At 37.5% G+C, this 20,664-nt stretch overlaps 1 protein-coding gene across 17 annotated transcripts in view; it reads left to right on the forward strand.

Moving 5' to 3' along the window:
* The window catches only part of LOC105477607 (contactin 4), a 1,037,214-nt gene that overhangs the window by 953,348 nt on the left and 63,202 nt on the right, over window positions 1-20,664 (forward strand). For all 17 annotated transcript variants that reach the window (XM_071092102.1, XM_071092103.1, XM_071092099.1 and 14 more), the window contains one exon: window positions 7,935-8,062. In XM_071092102.1, coding sequence (XP_070948203.1) covers window positions 7,935-8,062 — 128 coding nt within the window. The remainder of the gene's footprint in view (window positions 1-7,934; window positions 8,063-20,664) is intronic.

Raw genomic sequence — 20,664 nt, forward strand, 5'->3', positions numbered from 1 at the left:
TGTATTCTAAAGGGATTTATTTCTAAGGAAGTGTTTCAGTGTGACTTAATGGCAAGCAAGGATATGCGTCTCCCTCTACAGCAGTTAGGCTTCCTGCTGAACTGCTCAGAAAAATCACAGGTCTCCATTTGGGGATAATCCTCCTCTTCTGGGTGATAGAGTGAAGTTGGCAGCTTTTGTCATGTGTTACTAAAGCCCTCCCAAAAGAAAAGATCAGCATTTTTAAAGGTCCTGTGTCCCCAGACTGGTTTTGATTTATAGGACTGACAATGTCAACTCTTCAGTGGCTGCAACCCAGAGCCTCATATGAAGAAAGAGAGATTCAGTTTATCTCGTGAGTCCAGATTTGTTCCTGTCCTCTGTGGATCCAAAATCTCCAAATGACAGTGAGGGAACAACTGCTTCTCTCTGCTCTAGGTAATTTACTGTGTTGTGAATTAGATGACCTCTTTTCATGCAGGGAAAATTAAGTCTTGTGTCACGTCTTTATTTTTACTACTTGCTCCTTTATCATCTTTGACTTTTCTCTGTTACCATCAATAATTTAAAAAGGGCCCACAGGTAGGTCAGGACTAACCTATTCTAAGCCAAGAACAGATGTACATTTTCAATTCTTTTTATCTTACTCCATCACTATTCATAAGTATTAGGAGGAGCTCAAAGTTCAATATCACCCTGATAGCTACAAGTCAGTCAGTAGTCTAAATTGAGGAAACCAAGATGAGATGGACCATAAAGGAAACTTTGAAATCTCATCCAGAAACAAACATGAAAATAAAGCTATTGAAGCTGCATTGTTGTCTGAGATAATACCCGACGTTTGACATCTCACGCCAAGAAAATTAAGGACACATACACACGCAAGGAGTGCGTTTAGAGCCGAAGTTTAATAGGCAAAAGAAAGAGAAGGGAGAACAGCTCCCTCTCTTGCAAGAGAGAGGAACGTCCAAATGGGACTTCCGGCTTGTGTTGGAGAACACTGGATTTTATAGACAGGCTTGAGGAGGCGGTATCTGATTTACACAGGGCCCAAAGATTGGTTAGACCAGGTGTGATGTTTACATAACTCGTGGGGAAGCTGGCTGGCCCACCCTAATATTATGCAAATGAGGTCTCTGCCTGGCCAGCACCACCAGGCCAGCACCACCATGTTGTCTACTTCTTGCTGTACATGTGGCTGGCCAAGAGAAGGGAAGATGGAGCCACTATTTTAAACATGCCTAGTCCCAAGTAGTCTTTTCCTATTAGCACAGCTGCCAGCATTCACCCATGAAAGCTTCAAGCTTGCTTATCTGTGTCTGCAGCTCGATTTTACAAGCTGCTTTTTGTTAGAAAAGAAAATGATTTGGGGGCTGCTTTTCATTAAAAGGAAAACCTTACCGAGGACTCCCGTACCCTCACTATCTGCCTAAATAATTTCTCCTTAACTCTTATATCACTATCCTTGAACTGGGTTTAGGTACTATATTCATATAAAAAAAAAGAATGTAATATTAGTAGAAAAACCATTTTTCTAAGTTGGTAGAGGATCCAAATTGAAAGGAAGAAAATATGTAAGTATTTACATTGAGTTGCATTTCAAAATTTCCTTGAGCTAGCCAAATTTGTACCCCAAAGCCAAATGCTAGCTTTATAGCTTATTTCTGGCTTATAAAAATCCCATGAAACATTGGCCGTGTGTGGTGGCTCACTCCTGGAGTTCGAGCACTTTGGGAGGCTGAGGCCCTCAGATCACTTGAGGTCAGAAGTTTGAGACCAGCCTGGCCTACATGGTGAAACCCCATCTCTACTAAAAATACAAAATATTAGCTAGACGTGGGGGTACACGCCTGGCTACTAGGGAGGCTGAGGCAAGAGAATCGCATGTACCTGGGAGGTGCAGGTTGCAGTGAGCCGAGACCGTGCCACTGCACTCCGGCCTGGGTGATACAGCAAGACTGTCAAAAAAAAGAAAAAAAAAATCCCATAAAACACATTAAAAGCAACAGGTCAAATTGTATACTTAGCCTTTATATGCAGAAAGATATAGCCAAAATTATGTGATACAGCTGTGTATGAAGAAATATCAGGTACTTTTTTTTCATATTCAGAACTGTGGTTTTTCTTGCATTACAGATAGCATTCATCAGTCTTCTACCAAAACGTTCTGTCGAGGCAGTTATCACAGAATCATCTTCAGAATCCATTCCCTCCATTCTACTTTTACTACCACTGTCATGTGAACAAGTTCAGTAATTTCTTGGAAAGACTGCACTCTTCCTGTTGTAAGGGCTGAAAACTCAATTTCTAATATCTTAAATTATTGGCTTATATGACTGAGGCATCCAAGGTGTTGACTTCCACCATGGACAGAAATGGGCTCAAAAATGTCATAAGGTCTCTGCTTCTCTTTCTCTCTCTCTTTCTCTTGGGCTCTGTTTGTCTTTGCTTGGCTTCCTTAAGGCATGCTTTGTCTATTAGCTTTGTCAAAATAATTGCCAACAATTCTAGATTCCCATCTTCCAAATTTAACAATCCCAGCAGAAAGAGATTGTTTTCTCAAAGAGCTCCTGGTTTTGATGGCATGGTTCTACACCAATCACTACAGACAAAAGAATAGGGTCTCCTGACTGGCCAGCTCTGGGTCCCTGCCCATCTCCATCTTTATACCTAGATAGTCTGTGAAACAGCTTTCCCATTGAAAACAGGAATGCCCATTTTACTGTGCACTTATAGAAATGTGTATGTTATCATATAGAACACACTGGCGTTATTTCTAGATATGTAATTATCAAAAGTAATGATTTATTATGAGCTTCTTGAGAACAGAAACAATAATTTCACATCACTAAAAAATAGCACAAAGCCTAATATATAGGAGGTATTTAGTAAAGAACTATGAATAAATGAGTTCAATATATCATCCCCCTTCTGTGTCTATTTGGTGTCACCCATATGCTTTGTGAGGCATCATAATGTGTTGTAGGACTTCAGAGTGGCAGAACTACTCAGCAGTTGTCTTAGCCTTAACAGAATCCTTTGTAATTGCTTGAAACAATGGGTCCAGGAAGGCACAGAGCTTCACTTAATAGAACATGTGACTAACCCTGGTCTATGCATGACATATGAATAGACTGTCTCACTGACATATGCCCAAGTACCTGTCCTGCCGGGTGCATTTTACGTGTCAGGCATCATTCTAAGCACTGCACATATTTACAACAACTCTATGAGATATATATGGTTACTTTTATTATCCCATTTTTACAAACAAGGAAACTGAGTTACAGAGAGATTAACTTTCCCAAAGTCACACAACTCCTAAGCAGTAGAAGCATGATTTGAGCCTAGACAGTTTAGTTCCAGAGTTTATGTTCTTAGTTACTACACTGTATTGCTTATATAAAGAAGTGGTTGAGTTTCTCAAAAGAATAGTTTATCAAACTTCCATTACCCCCACATTTGGATAATAGTAAGAATAAGTGGTCACAGCAATATGATGTGATTTAATGAAGGCTACTGAAAATTACCCCTTCTACAAACGATCTCCCTCACTGTCCTTCTCTCATCTGGAGTTCTAAAAGAGTTAGGCTCTTACCTCTTCGCAAATAACAATGGGAGAGTTAAGACCCTAAACCAATATCAGGCACTGAAATCTTTAAAATTAATAATAAAACAGTTTATAAAATTATTTTGTAATTTCACAAGGCCCATAGGAAATTGGACAGGGAAACTCTGAGGACAAGGGGCAAAGAGAGCCTTGTACTAAGACTGTTAAAAGCTAGCTGGGTTTTATGCAGTGCAGATACCAAAAATAGGAAGCAGGGATGGAAATGATGGTGGGGAAAACATTTGAAGAGTGTGGAGCACTTTAAGTTATGAAATTCTCACCTATCTTATCTCATTATAGAAGAAGGGATTTTAAAAACTGAATTAGACTAGCAGTACTCAACTGGGGTGATTTTGACCCCCAGGGTATCTTTGACAATCTCTGGAGACATTTTTGATTGTCATGACTTGGGGAAGGGTTAGAGCTATGGGAGTCCAGTGGGTACAGGCCAAGGATGCTGCCCATTATCCCACCTAGGACAAATAATTGTTCAGTCCAAACTGTCATCAGTGCCAAGGTTGGGAAACTGTCTCAGAGCTTGCATAAGTAACTTGGCAATGCTATATACTTGACAAGTTTCAGAGTCAAGGCTAGAATCCAAGTCATCTGATGACAAATCCTTTACTTGTTTCCGTATTCATTTCCTTCAGCATGTCAGAGTTTGATACAGGCAATGGCTTTAGGTTTTTGGAATGGTCATGATACTATTTTTAATGGTATAAGTTATTAATAGGTGTTTTTGCTTTTAAAGAGTCATCTCACCCCTAAGAATATTTAATATGCTCCAAGCCAGTGTTACCTCATGGAAGATAAGCCCATACATAAAACACAAATGTCACCTTACATATTTAATTCTCATATGCCAGCATTTCACAATTTCTAGCAAATTATTTTATAAATGGAATGTGACTAGCTCCTTTAAAGCTATTTTTGTTATTATTGAGGTAATTAAGATTTGTTCTCCACTCTGTTTTTGTCAATGCATCTGCTCCTTGGCAAATGAGGTATCAGATGGTCTTTATTGAGCAACTGTTATATGCGTATCTGTGATGTGAATGAACAAAAGGCCTTCTTGTCTGTGTCTTTTTTTTTAGCCAGAGTTTTGATTTAGCTTATGCTAAATTATTTTTTTAATTGTAGCTTTGAGACATTTTATTATAAGAAGTTGGTAGTCATCTATGTAAACTAGTAAGAACTTAAAATTCATCATACATTTACTTATTTTTTTTACCTTGATATTCTAGTAAATGTTTACCTTCATAAATTTTGGCTGCTATGTAAGAACATTCTCCTTTATCTGAGTGATGTGATTTAAGAGAGTAATTTGTTTATGAGCATCTCTTGTTCTTTCTTTATTGGCAGGAGGACTTGCACCTCTGCTTCTTATTTTGTCACTTTGGGTTCAGACATCTCTGTAATAGCCATCATTGAGGGCAGATTTCAGTAGACTTTGAAAAGCTTGTTTTACCTGAGGCTCCATATGCTTCCTGGTTTGCAAAATATAATGACCCACAAATCCTTCAACAGCAATGGTTAGGCCTAACAGTTACCACCTCACTGGCCATGGCTCCAGCTCGGCTCCCTTGCCTCCACCAGGAGCATGGGCCACCCCAGCCCAAAGGCCAAGGCCTCCAATGCCAGGCCTCTACCAGAAAGCAACATAGGCACCGCCAGCAGATACAAACTGCCCAACCACAGGTGCCCTCGTGCCCTGTCTGCATCTTGTACCTTGATTTGGGATGACTCAGTTAATTTGCCTATTGATTTCAAATTGTCAGAAATAACAGACAAAATACAAAAATAAGGCTGATTTAATTACTATGTTAAAAGAAAATATATTAAAATGATGTCGTCCAATGTTTCCTATATGTACAAATGACCAAATAAGAGAACACATTTTTTTTCCTTTTTCTTTTTTTTTTTTTTTTTTGAGATAGGTTCTCACTCTGTCTCCTAGGATGGAGTGTAGTGGTGCCATCTTGGCTCACTGCAACCTCCACTCCTAGATTCCAGCCATCCTCCCACCTCAGCCCCCCAAGTAGTTGGGACTATAGGCACAAGCCGGCACACCTGGCAAACTTTTGTATTTTTTGTAGAGACAGGGTTTTGCCCTGTTGCCCAGGTTGGTCTCAAACTCCTGAGCTCAAGTGATCCTCCTGCCTCTCCCCACAAAGTGCTAGAATTACAGGCGTGACCCACCACACCCAGCCTAGCCAACACAATTTTAAAGATGAAAGAGAACCACTGCCTAGTAAATATCAGGAAACATCTAGGAATCTTACATCTAGGAATCTTACTGACGCTATCTTACCTAATTCTTGCTATCAGTCTATACGATGGACATTGTTAGTTCTATTTCATAGAAGAGGAAGTAAAAACTGAGAAAGTTAAGTAAGTTGCCTTTAGTGGTACAGCTAGAAACAACAGCACTGGAATGTGAACTCCCACCCCTCTGATTCCAAAATTCTTTGTAGAGTTCTTCTGCCTTCATACCCTCTCATCAGATTGAGTCATAGATCTGGACCGGGTCTTCGGGAAGACTGTAGCTTCTCCATCCATAAAAGCCTTCACAAAAGTATATGCAGCATTTGTAACCCAGTGCATTTACATCTTCACCTGTGTTTTTAAAATGCTTACTCAAAAGTTCTATGAAGTGAGGCTCTGCCCATCCTAGACCTCTTGTTTCAGAGATCTGAAAGGACTGTTAAGTCTAGCACTAGTGCCAAGTAGTTCAACCACTCTGAATTCATACAACATATTATCGATTTTTCCCTTAGGTTATTTATTTATTCATGTATTCACTCAGCCACTTAAGAAATATTTCTAGTATCTACTACATGTCATCCTGTGTACTAGACCCAGGAGGTTCAGTCGTAAGACGAACACCATCCATGCCCTCAGAGATGCTACCATTCCATGTGATAAGACAACTAACAAGCAAACAAATAAAATTTCCAGATTGAATTTAGTGGGAAGAAATAAAGTGGCTGCAGGAAAACAGGGAGACAGGGAGACCCACTGTAAACAGTGAGTTGGGAAAGATCTATAAGGAAAAACTGCCTCTATGTTGAGATCCTGAAGGTGAGAAGGTGACAGCTATGTCCAGATACACAGAAGGGTGTTCAAAGCTGGCAGAACAGCAAGTGCAAAGGCCCTGAAGTGGGAAGGATTTCTAATACTCTAGGAATATGCAGAAGGCCAGTGTGACTAGAGTTCATTGAAGAGTAGAGAGATTAGAACAAAATAGTAAGCAAGAGAGGCTTTTTAAAAAGCTAGATCCGTAAAGCTTTATAATAAGGCTGCAGCAAGAAAATTTTTCAGAATGCAATGGCAGAGCTAAGGACATAGCTTTAAGCCAGGAGAGTGATATAATCCGATTTAAATTTTAAAAGATCATCTGGCCACTGACTGAAGAATGGATCTGATGGACAAGAGTAGAAATAGGCAGACCAATTAGGAGGCTGTTTTGATGGACTAGGTGAGAAGGAGGGAGTGGAAGAGATGGAAAGATGTAGGCAGATTTGAAATAAAAGAGAAATTTAACAAACATTTACCTTGAATGAGCTATCTGTGTACGTTTTTTATTTCTCTGACAAGCCTCTAAGCCAAGCTGTCTGTCTTACTCATCTTTGTATTTTCCTACTTCTCTTCTGGTAGTCACGTTGAAAACAGAGTTCTTTAAAATTCTTCCTCTTCCAAATTTTGCATCTGTCAACAAAAACATTTTCTTCCCTGCAGAAAGTAGATGTTTGTCCCTAATTGTGGGGCCTGAGGTTTGCCATCCACATTTGCTATTCTGCCAAAGTCACACTGAGTTTTGGAATATTTTAATTTTTTTTAAGTTCAGTTTTTACATCTCATTAAAAATGTATTGGCTGACATATTTCAGAAATAAATATGTTTAATAATACCTCATTTAATTTAAGGCTCTCATTTAGAAAAAAACACTTTCAACAAAAAGACTTAAATTGATTTATCAAGGGATTTTTTTCTTATTCCTCATTAGCAGTTATAAGACTAATGGTGATCTACCATAAGCCTTCCCTTTGCCTAATGTGGTTAGAGCTACCAAATAGAAATTGTCACAACCTATCGAATATTTATAATGGTTATTCCAACTGGCTGTTGAGACCATTTTAGCAAGAAAAGAATTAAAAACTCTAAACAAGTCACATATCTCAATTTTGTTTATGTATATGTAGACAAATACCCTAAATAAAGATGAGGCTGTCAAATGATGTAGCAATGATTTATGCTTTGAACAATGACAGAATAACAGAAAAAAATTGCAATAAGTCATATGAGATAAATTTCACCATCTTTGGTTCATTTACTTTGATTTCAGAATTACCATTTCTGAAGATGGAAACCTCAGAATCATCAACGTTACTAAATCAGATGCTGGGAGTTATACCTGTATAGCCACTAACCATTTTGGAACTGCTAGCAGTACTGGAAACTTGGTAGTGAAAGGTAATGGCTAACCCAAAGAATTCAAATATTAATATATGTGTCCTCATGTCTAATAATGTAATCTATAGAAGTGGCATCATTCATATTAATATATACAGATATCACTGTATTGCTAAATTAATTCATCACGGCAAACATAATATGATTAATAATTCTTAGAAAACTGCTGGTAATGAATATGACTGAAAGACTATCTTATTTCAGAATCATCCAATACAATTTTGAGAATTATAGCCATTGTATCTATTATAGTATTGTAACTAATGTTATCTTCAATCCTTTAATTAAATTTCTTTCAAGTCTCTATAGATTTGAAATTCGTGTCTAGGAACACCATTCCAACAAATTAAAAACTCAAGACTCATGTACTATTTTTAGCAAACGTTGCTTAAACAATGACATTGGTAATTTTTAAGATAGCTGTCCCGTTTATTCAGAGATATGGATATGGCTTATTATACTAATAAAAGGCTTTGATCACCTCTGTGCTTTGCCTTAGTCACTCAGCGAACCTTGTCAGTTTTAAGGAAATAAAATTCCCATATACCATAGCCTGGGTGATTTATAATTTTTGTAGCAGAAAGTCCTTTATGCTGTTAGCAAAGCACACGAGTGAAACTATTTCAATATTAGCTTCATGGCACAGGCTGGAAGTGTTAAGTAACCATTGAAAAGGAGAAAATCTTAATTTACATTTCATTTGCGTTTCTTTCACTTTATATATTGCCCTGTCATAGGATTTTTGAGTTGAAGGGAACTTGGCAGTGATTTGACTGAAGAAGATGAGGCTCACGTTGGTGGTTCTCTCAAGGTCACGAGTAGCTGAAGGAGACCTGAACCCAGATCCTGATTCTGAGTTCTTCTTGGTTCTTTATCCTGCACCAGGAAATTTTTTTACCCATTCTTCCTGTTTCTGAGTAATCTATACAGATGAGTCATATCATATTATTTCCTTCTTGCCCATTTGTAGCTCCCTTTGTGAGGATAGATGAAGGCAAATAAAAATATCAAAAAAATTGCCTTTAATTTAAAGAAGAAAACTACAGATTACCTAATTGTGTATTTTAGGGTCTTTAAAAGTTGGAAATGTACTACTCTTTCGGGAAGTCTTTTTATCATTAACATACTTGATGATGCAGATAGAAAATTGGAAGTCCAAGAGTTAGAACTAAATATATGTTTAGATTGATTCCAACTATTTCAGTCTATTAATTACTTCCTCAGAGCACTAGCATCAGTGTGTGACTGACTGCTTGTTCACTCTGTTTCATGGGCAAAGGAAAAAGAGGTTAGATAATATTTGTAAAGCACAGTTCTAGCTAGAGGTCTTTGCTAATGTATGACTGTTTTGGCTAAAGGAAGCTTAGTAATCATATAGGACCAAGAGAGATCTCAATGTTTCAGAGCTGGTTAGACACAGAGCTAGGATCTGTTATAGATTATTTGTGAGTTATGGAGATACAAGAGAATATTAGGTTGACATCTTAAAATCATAGTTAAAAGGCAGGGATTCCAGTCAGAGTGAGCTGGGTTTGAATCTCATTTCTACCACTTACTAGCTCTTAGACAAGACAATTAGCCTGTGTGGGGATAATAGCAGTGCCAATCTCATGGAGTTGCTTTGATAACTGTGAAAATTCATGTTAAGTGATTAGTGTGGTGCCTGGCACCTAGGAAATATTAATAGTTGTTTTGTTTATAAACGTATTTTCATAAAATGAGGTTGTTTTGATGACTGTGGTAATCCATGCTAAGCGATTAACAGGGTATCTGGCACCTAAGAAATATTAGTATTTGTTTTGTTGTTTTTATATTTTTAAATGGATATGCATGTATTCTAAATCATGCTGAAATGAACATTTATGACGTTTCCACCCAAATAGAATAATTAGCAAAGAGAAGTGAGCCTCATATTGTTAAAAGTAGGGTATTTTCACAGGTAGGAACAAGGCATGTTCTGTATTTTATTATCATCATTCATATAAGTATTGACTTCCTTGGCTCTCCCAAGAGTTGGCAGAAAGGAGAGGCCTCTATTTCCCATCAGAGTTCATATCCCAGTGATACCACAAGCCCCAGGACAAAACCATTCCCAACGAACTGTGCAGTTCCCTGCTGCTCATCTTACACTGAATCATGGTGCACAGCCTACAGATATATCAGGGATGAAATATGTTATGGTTGCCTCATTTTTGTGTGGTTATAAATATTGCTAAAATAGTAACTTCTACCTATTCTAACGAACAAAATAATTTATTTCTTGCCTTCTAGTAACATGCAAACAGCTATTCACCCAAATAAGTATAGGATATAGTTTTAGGCAGTTTACAGTTACAATTTTTTTAAATTTTGGTAACTATTTGTTTCTTTCAAGGTATAATAGGAGAACACTGGTTTTCCATTAATGGCAATTAATGGAAATACAACAGTATTTCAAAATGAATTTAAGAATGAGTCAGTACAAAGAAAAGTACTAAATATGCATTGTTATAGGAGGATATGCAAAAAATCATGAAGATGGTATATGTGAATGTCTAAAACTAGGAAACATGACTTGAGGACAATTTCCAGAAGCGTTTTAGTGGATTTATAGATGCAGAATTAGTATGTCCTGCCTATGCTAGCCACATGATTTGCTGAAACAGGCACAACACTTTAAAAACTGAAATTTCCTAATAGGTGAGAGAAAGAGGAAGGACTGAGGCAGGAAGAGCCTGACCCAGCACGAATAGAGGAAGGCAGCGATGTGTAGGTATGGTTAAGGGATGATGTGCCCAGGTAGCCTGATTGACAGGTAGAATTCATGTGTTTCCAAGCAGAGTTATTTCTGGTAGTGACTCCTGGTTCTGAGCTGCAGTTAGTTTCTCCACAGAGGTCCTCTGATTCTTATATTCTTCTTCTAGGTGAGGTGGGGTAAAAAGCTTTATTTGGCCAATATGTTCACGGGAGTTAACAATCCTGTTACTTTAGATAAGGTCAGAAGAGATTTGGGAGATCATTTATCTCCCAGTGTGGTTGGTTCTGACTCCCATTAGCATTAATGGGAAGTATGTGCGTCTGCAGAGGGGACATCCACACTGCTAGGTCTCCGAAAAGGACATTAACATAAACTGAGAAATACGATTTTAAAATCTGCCCCATAAAGCACGATATAGGCAGAGAAAACCATTCTGAACTCCACATGAACTGTGCCAAGTCCTGAATCCCACATCAAAATGCTTGAGCCCTACACCTTTAATGCAAATGTAACAGCTTAGCCCGAAATATGACTGAGCGCTGTATTTTAATTCAATTTTGAGATCTACAAAGGGACTAATTTATCAGAGACGGTGTTCTCTAACCTTAAAATGAGCTTGTATTCATTCCGATTTCCTCATGTGTCTGGGATTAAAACACTGTGAAGGTCAGGCATCAGAACACATCTTTTCTAACCTTTTTACAATAGTTCTATCATTAACCGTGATTTTAAAATCTAATTCTCTTTCTCCCTACCCTTGCCCCCATGTTTTGGAGAGAGGCTGAAGATAGCATCAAACACAGGGTCAGCAAGTAGGGGAGGAGAGGGAGGCGGCACCATCTATTCCGCCAGATACAGGAGGTTTAGAATAAACCTCTGACAAGCAATCATCACGTGGCTAAATATTCAGATTCTGCATGAGCAGGCTTCCAAACTGCAGAATTCTGACAGGTGCCCAGGGGGCTCTTGATTATCATCCCATCATCTGAATTCCTAAATTTTACTGATTTTATTTTTCAGGCTAGTTATAATATACTTGGGATTTGGTTTTCTGTTTCATTTTAAGCAAGAAGAGTTAGTTCTTAAGTCAAACCCTCAAATCCTAACAGAAAGCATAATGTTTGACCTTTAAACAAAAATGTGGTTTTGTGATCATTGACACCGTTAAGAACTATATGGAGGGCAGGGTACATTTATATGCAATATTGTACTTACTAAATCATGTGTATCTGTACAGCAGAGTTAAAGGGGTGGTGGTGGGTGGGGATTTTGCGTGACACAGTGCCTCTGCTCTACAGGTTTCATAGGACAGATATTTTTAAGTAGCAGGCCTAGAGAAGAACAACTTAGAGTATTTGTTTGGATGCAGTTCAACAAGATAACTATGTTAATAGCAACCCTCACTCCTACTGATCATTTCCAGGACTCGAAATGTAGGGCATGAAGCTGTGGATGCTGTTACCGTAGTCATCTTGCTGAACTACATCCAAACTGACCTTGAGCAATTTTGCAACTGGTAGTTTCAGACTATACTTTGGGAAACACTGTCCTACACCAAAGAACTTTGTACATGCATGCCACCTAGCAAGTGAAAGTTCACTAGAGTACATGTTAGAAATGCAGATCTCCTGGGCCTCACTTCTACCCTAACAAAACTAACTCTCTAGGGAGGAGGCCTGGAAAAACTTACATTTAAAATAGATGCCCTAATTGATCCTTACACACATCAGAGTTTGAGAACATTGTATTTTCAGGGGTTTCAAACTATGCCCTATGGGCCAAATCCATACCTGTTTTATATACCCCAGGGGCTAAGCTAAGCATGGTTCTCACATGTTAGCTGGTTGAGAAAAAAACCAAAAGAACAATAATATTTTTGGGTGTGAAACTTTTATGAAATTCATCTTGTATTTTTAGTAGAGACGAGGTTTCATCATGTTGGTCAAGGCTGGTTTCAAACTCCTGACCTCAGATGATCTGCCCGTCTCAGTCTCTCAAAGTGCTGGGATTACAGGTGTGAGCCACTGCACCCCCCACCCCCGAGACCGTGTAATATGTAAGTACCTATATAATATCCTAAACTTTGCCACTTCTGCAAAACCTTAAATATTTACTATTAAGTCCTTCACAGAAAAAAAAAAAATACTTATCCTTTCTTTGATAACTTTTTCTCTTCCTCAGATCTTCAAATTTCTGTCCAAGGTATAGTCTGGCCAAGCTATACACAACTTTTCTTTTACCCCTGCTGATCTTGCATGCTGGAAATTTCCACATGTCCTTGAGTCGGATTATTAGCTGGAATTGGTATGGAGTTTTCTTTCCCAGGACCTTAGTGTCACCCCAGTATCCAAAGGGTTGACTTTAGAACTTGGATACAAGTTGAAAATCCAGAGGAGACGTGATAAATCATTGATTGAGAGGGAGGAGGAAAATTACTTGGCAGACATTGGAACAATTATTCAATTTGATTCTCCAGCATGTGGGGAGGATTCACACAGCTGGAACCAGAATAGTAAACTAAGAAGACCGTAACGTAAGAAGCACATCACCTGGTGCTTTTTTAAAAAGACTACTCACTTCGTAAACCTCCCACCGTCACCAGCCTAAATCAGCTGAACTGTTCCACCTTTGCCTCATAATTCTCAGACTGCATGTTCTTTCTCTAATAGCATTGTTTTAATTTTGAAATTGACTATATAAAGTTTTACCCTAATTTCGTCTGAATTTTTAAAGAGTTCTTTTGGCTTTTCTGCTTATTTAAATATCTAAATTCAGTGCGTAGAATTACTTTTATAATAAGAAAAAATAAATTTATACTTTAAATAGCTTTAATAGAAAAGAAGTCTTTAGTAGCAGTTAACTAAGATCACACATACACCTAACAAGAAATTATTTTGTATTTTCATTCTTCATCCCTGCAAACCAAAGATGTTCCTGTGGTTTACTGAACATTTAATGGATTCCTTTATTGTCAGAAAGAGTGCTCATTGTTCATCCCATAGGAAGTTTATTTATGTTTAAATGAACAGATTTCTTCATATATATACATATATATATTCTTACCAGCACCAAAGAGTATCTACAGCATTACTATTGCACACTATATAAAATTCTTCTTCTGTTTTAACTGTAGGGCATTGAGAAATATCAACCTTTCCATGTATAGCATAATAGACGCAATAAAGTAGAGTCTTCTCAGTTGGAACTTTTTTTGCAAATGAGTTTGAAGCAGCCCACATCTTCTATGTAAAATTGTTCAAGGCTTTATCCAGATTTGACAGGGGATCAATCAGAAATCAGTAACATACAATGACAGTTGGCTGCTAACACACAACAAAAGCTTTTAACATTGGTCCTTTATAACTGAATACACTTCAACCGAATTAGATGTCTTCCACTGGAACCAATTATTTCTAGGTGATAATTAAGGGTATTTCTAATAGGATTAACACAAATTCTGACCCCAGGCATCTAGAGTAGGAAGGAAAAGTTTGTCATTAGAAGTGCCAAATGGTAATTATGGTAGGTCCCTCAGTAGAAGAACATCTGGCCAGAACATTTCAATACTAGATCCTGTTAGATCTGAGATCTGTCACACTGATAGTAGGAGAATCTAAAAAGAAGGGTAGGTAATTGTGCCTCTTGTTCTTCCTGTGTTCACAAAGCATGACATAACCTGGAAATCTGATGAAACAGGGCGTGATTATTTCCTCTGACATTCTTATGGACATGTGTGAGAGCCACAGAGATTGAGCAAATAACGCCTTTGGCAATATCAATCGTGAATAGAATGATTCCCCTTTTGTCCAAATCTCTCTGTAAAAACCTTCTCTCTTTTTGTAATGCTGATTGCATACCATGCCAGTCTGCCCTGACTCCAGCCTGCCCATTACTTCTCCATCCTTGGTCTAGAGAGGGCAGATATAATTCCTTAACTGTTACATTTCTCTATGCCAACTCTGTCCTTTCATAGCAAAGCCTCTATGCTGAAGACAGGCCTCACATTTTTGCTTTTGGCATAAAAGACACTCTGTGGGTCAAGAAGCTTCTGCAGTAACGTCACCTCATTAATAATCAGGGAAAGGCAATGTAAGCATCAGTGTGGTGTGATTTTGTTACATAGGAGATTGGCAAAAGAGAAACACCTAACGGTACCTTTTGTCAGTGACTATGTGAGGAAAATGGTACTCACACACTCTGAGTAGGGATAGAAATTGGAATAGATGCGGTGGAGAGCAAGTAAAATTGAGAAAGTGCAATCTCCATGGCCCAGCAATTCCATTTCTGGGCATTTAACCTAGTGGGATTCACACATGTTCCGAGGCAGACTTGCAAAGATGTTCCTTGTAGTGTTGTTTGTAATGAAAAAAAAAACAAGGAAATTAAAGAATAATACATATGGTATCATTTTGTTTAATATATTGTATGATTAAATATAAAATTAGTAATATAAAATAATATCTTATAATGTTTGCATACAGAATACACATGCGGCATAAGCACTAACTCAATATTTTGGGGGAGGATGCCTGGAGTGAGATTATGTGAAAGGACTTTAGCTGTGTTGGTAATATCTGTTTGGGTAAATTTTTAATATATATTCATGGCGGGAAAAAGGCTGGAGGTACATGAAAATGTGTTAAAGCCTGCTAATTCTAGAAGAGGGAATATGAGCACATATTGGTAAATTTTCATTGTAGTTTTATATGTAAAATATTTCAAATTAAAAAGAATACCTCAGGTCAGAATCCTACATGGTCAGATATTGCAGGCAAAGCCATCCAGACAGGAGGTCTGTTTTTTCAGGTCTCTCTCAGCTATTGTAGAAGAGATACCTTTTACCTGGTGATATTTAACCCATTCCATACAAATGATTTCTTTCTTTTAAGGAAAAAAACTCTCCTATAAAATGAATTAAGGAATTCTTTTGTAATGAATACTTACTAATCAGAATAAACAAAACAAACAAAAAAGGCAAACAGAATATGACTCTTTGGCTTCATTAAATGTGAAGCACATAATTAATTTCTTTTCCAACAATTCAAAGAGACTTACGTTATACTGATTCAGTTTAATTGAACTTATTACCACAAGAAGATAATAAGAAGTATATTGAAGATATCCATCTGGCTTGCATTGAAAACCTCACATGTTTCATTCTTCATGGCTGTCATAGACCATACTAATTGCCTCATTTCAGCTGTTTTGCAATCAGTGTGATTTAGCTATTAATGCGATAAGATTCTCACTCAAGAGGAAGTTGATATTAAAAAGCATAGATCTCTCATCTACCTCTGCTACCACTTCTGAACACATCCTCAGCATTATTAAAGTTATATATTTTTGAAATACATAAATAAAAATCTATCTTTTTCTCATGCATATCTTTTTAAAGTACATCTGTCATCTTACTTCTGTCATCTTGCCATAGAGCTATTCCTTTACTAAAGGAAAGAAATGGTTTATGTTAAGTTTTTCAGTTCATTAAATGTTTAAAGCTCAATATAGGTTGTTCTCAAACTATGGAGTCTTTAAAAATAATTTCCATAGCTTCAAAGGAGTTTAAATGGCTAATTGTGTAATAAATAAAGAGAAAAGAAAAATTAGGCACTTTTACCTTCCGTTTCTAAATATCTGAACTTCCTGTGGTTTGAGAATGATGCTTTGTCATGTAGACTGGTTTTATGTGCACATGATCTCTCAGAAGAGGAGCTTGTGGTGTGTCTATGTGTATGTTTTAAATTATCTGTCTCCTTGGATGTTAGAGGTGGTCCCATGGGGGAAGACAACAGTTGGTCCCAAGTCTGAAAGGGAAAGCTTGGTCTCTTATAAACCTTGATTCAGAAAGGAGATGTGTCAGAATAATTCATGAGTGAATCTCACCTTCCTTTTTTTGGCATTTGTTTTCTGTGCCAGAGGCAGGAGGAGTATTACTTTCAAAGAGGCAGCCCCACCAAATCATGATTGAATTTCTTTGGCTGTCACAGGCAATTAAATTTAAGAAAACTGCCCAAAAGACTTTAGGCCTTTAGGTTAAATACAGAATCTGACCAAGATGAAAGCAAGTTAATTAACATTTTCATCATCTCTCTCTGATTTACTGTAGAAGATCCGTTTCTAAAAGGTTAAAATGGTTGTCTCTTTTATGTATCCTTTTGAGGAGTCGAAAGGAGGTTCCTGGTTATGGGAGAGGAAATGTAAGCAGAACATAGAGTAAGAGTGGCTTTTTGCGTGGCCTTCTAGCAGGTCTATAATCAGTGTGCAAAAGTGCAAGACATAATTAAGTGAAGATTAGCAACATTGCTTTGAAGATTTCCCAAACTGGAAACCATACCAACTGTCATCTTATTAACTATTTCCCCTTTTCTCTCTCTTCAAAAGTAGAACTGCTTGTAAATGTAAGTAAAGCTTGGATTCTGCTTAGAAGAGGGGGATCCAAAGGGTCAAATCAGAACTGCCTTCTCCTCCATGTATACTTTCATGAGCCTACGTCTCTCCTGATAGAACATGTATCTGCCTCCATTGGCTTTGTCACAGCATAGGTAGAACACCTGGTCACTGTGCAATTTGCACCAACACTTCTTCATGTGAAAGACAAAGGAAATTAAATTATAATGACAGTATAGTTGATGAAGGGACACTCTGATGCAGTCCAAATATGAGGGAATAGTCAAAAGGTACAAAAGACAAAACCATCTCTTCCTTCTAGGCCATTGTGAGCCATCACAATGTATGGCTCAGAATCATGTAGGAGTTTTTAAGTAAATGCATATTCCTGGACCCTACCTCTGACCTGCAGAACCAGAATCTTCAGGGATGAGACCCAGGAATTTTCATTTTCAACAAGTTCTTCAGGGAATGCCTATACTCAACAAAGCCTGCAAACCTAGGAGCTCAACCTTTCGGAGGCAATACGGATAAACAAAGACACAGAGCTGTGTTCAGAGTACAGAAGGAACACAAAGGGAGGCGTAACTAAGAAGTAAAGGTGATAATTGAACAGCGAATTGAAGTATGAATAAGAGTCTGCCAAATTTTTTTAAATGTCAAGGTAATCCCAGGAAAAGAAATTTATCTAATGGCCCCAATATATGAAGGGTCCTAGCATATTCAGGGAAAATACAGCGGAAAAGTGAGGGGAACACACCCATAGCTGAGGCACTATTGCTTATATTTCAGGACCTGTGGAGAATAGGCAAATATTTTGATTCCCTTTTTAATGGAAATAATACAGTTTGCACAAACTGTAGCTAAGTGACATGACACCAACTTCAGTGGAAATTTTGCTTCTTCTAAGAGACTTTAAAATGAAAAGTAGTTATTACCAGCATACGATTTTTGTAAAAATTATGTTTTAATTATATTATTTGTAGAATTATTAGGGAAAAGATAATCTCATCATTCAGAGAGATCCACATATTTTTTATGTTTTCTTCTAGAATTACATCGAGGCTGAATCCAATCTGTATCTACATCTGTATCTTAACTGTGTATGAATCTGTCCTCAGATCTATAAATAAATATCCTTATCACAAAAAGATCATACTGTATACACTGTTTGTAACTTCTGTTTTCATTGGTATCTTTCTACCAGCATAGATTATTTTGAACAATAAATAAGGACTAGCCTGATTTCTTTATGAATATGTTTATATCTCCTGCTTGTCAAAATAGCATCAGCAAAACAAAACAAAAAGAACAACTCTTGTAATATCTATATGGGAAGATAGAGAGAAGAATCTGGGGGATGTTTAGGAGGATTGTTTCACATGTTTTACCCTGAAAGTGTTGGTTGGGGGATTGTCTTAGTCCACTTATGCTGCTATAATAAAATACCATAAAATGAGTAACTTGTGAACAATAGCAGTTTCTTTCTCATGGCTCTCAGGGCTGGGAAGTCCAAGATCAAGGTGCTGGCAGGTTTAGGGTCTAGGGAGGGCCCAGTTTTCAGTTCCTAGATGGCACTTTGAACACTGCATCCTCCAGAGGGGAGGAACACTGTGCCTGACATGGCAGAGAGGATGGAACAGCAAAAGAAGACAAACTCCCCACGCGAAGCTTTTTTATAATGGCACCTAACCCCATCATGACTCAGTCACCTCCTAAAAGCCATACTTCTTAATAGTGTTGCATTAAGAATTATGTTTCAACATGAATTTTGGAAGGGACACAAACTTTTAAACCATAGAAGGGATTAATGTCAATGGGAGAATGAAATCCCTAGTCATTTCTCTGCCCTTTCCTCAAACTTTTCCTATTGAAATTTCTTATCAGTTGACACATCATGTTAGTGATAACATGCTGAGTACACTTTCTGATGACGTGAATCATTAGGGAATAAACTAAATATGGAATTAGTATTCAAAATTACTTTAAAAGATAATTATCTTTAATCTTTGTTATTTGAACCAAATGTAACAAGATGCATCTTAATAGTGATAAAATATGAAGATTTGCATTTTTCTTCAAAACTCAGGATGAGAGAGCCAAATTTTAGAGTCAAGTTGTGTTATAGGTCTTAGATGACCATAACATCATTGATGAGTCAACAATATATACTCTTTAAAAAAGCAAATTAAACCTAGAACATAATAGTGTCCAAAACAAGAGCGGGGGGGGGGGCGGAATATAGAGATCTACTGATAAAAATACAACTGGAAGAGGATTGCTTTTATTTTAAGATAGACATTAAAATTTGAAATCACTTTAAAGAGTGACAACTGGGATGATATGAGGAACAGCTGTAGAAACTGAGGCTTGGTAATCCAAGGAAGAGAAGACTTATAGAGGGTGGGAGGGGAGGGGTGGTCAGTGTTTTCAAACATTTAAAGAGATATCAAACTCTATGTGACATCAGAGGACAGTACCGTAAGAGATGAGCAGGAACTATTGGAGCAGAGGATATTACTTACGTTTGATAAAAGGAAAATTTTCAAACAACTAGGCCATTGGCCTATTAGTGATGACATTCATTTCATGTCTAGTAGACTAGACATCTACTCTGGGGAAATATGGCAGAAAGAATTCATGTATCAGATACAAGTGTGTGGTTTGAGTAGCCTATAGGGTCATTTTCTATTCGTCTTATCATTCTCAGGGCCTACCCTAAGTAAATGTTGACTCATATATCCCACCCAACTCTGAAATGTTATCATTCTCTAATTTTATAGCTTTGAAAACTTCTGCCCTCATCTGCTTCTACTCCAGAGCAAAATCATGCCCCTAGGTTGAATTCTGTCAAGTTGACTTTGTGTTCTTATTGCAGAGTCTTTCTTTTCTTTTCTTTTTTTTTTTTTTTTTTTTTTTTTTTTGCTTTCAGTGTGAATTTATCCATAATCAGCAATGCAGTATGGGTTGAAAAGGTTATTCTGCTAATTTTGAGTAATATATTCTCAAGTAACCTATTCTCTAAAATAGAGTCCAATAAAAGGAACCGTTTTCTATTTAATCATATGTTGGGATTTGAAGGGGTTCAATAAACAGTAATCTGTTCAGTGCCTGAGTTTTGAAACACTTGAGAAGTAAGTTGAGGTAGTTGGGCAGATAAAAATCAAATGTCAGCTTCGCTAGTGCTAAAGGGGAATGTGGCTCAGGGACATAGCAATAGTGGGCTTCTTAACACTGAACTCCAAATTAAGCAGACTTTTACCACTACGCAACCTCAAGTCTCTCTCACTATAAAAAGAAAAATAAAGAGTGGAGGATCAACCCAATAAGTGTACATCCTTCACTCTTCCAGGAGAAAGAATGGCACTGAGCCAAGAATTCCTCATTGTTTTTTCCCAGACGCATCACTGGATAAGGAGTGAGTAAGGGGAAGAAAGAAGACAGGCATGTTAGGAAACATCAGGTGTGTTAAAATGTC

Source organism: Macaca nemestrina, chromosome 2 (genome assembly GCF_043159975.1).
Source record: "Macaca nemestrina isolate mMacNem1 chromosome 2, mMacNem.hap1, whole genome shotgun sequence".
Taxonomy (NCBI): Eukaryota; Metazoa; Chordata; class Mammalia; order Primates; family Cercopithecidae; genus Macaca; species Macaca nemestrina.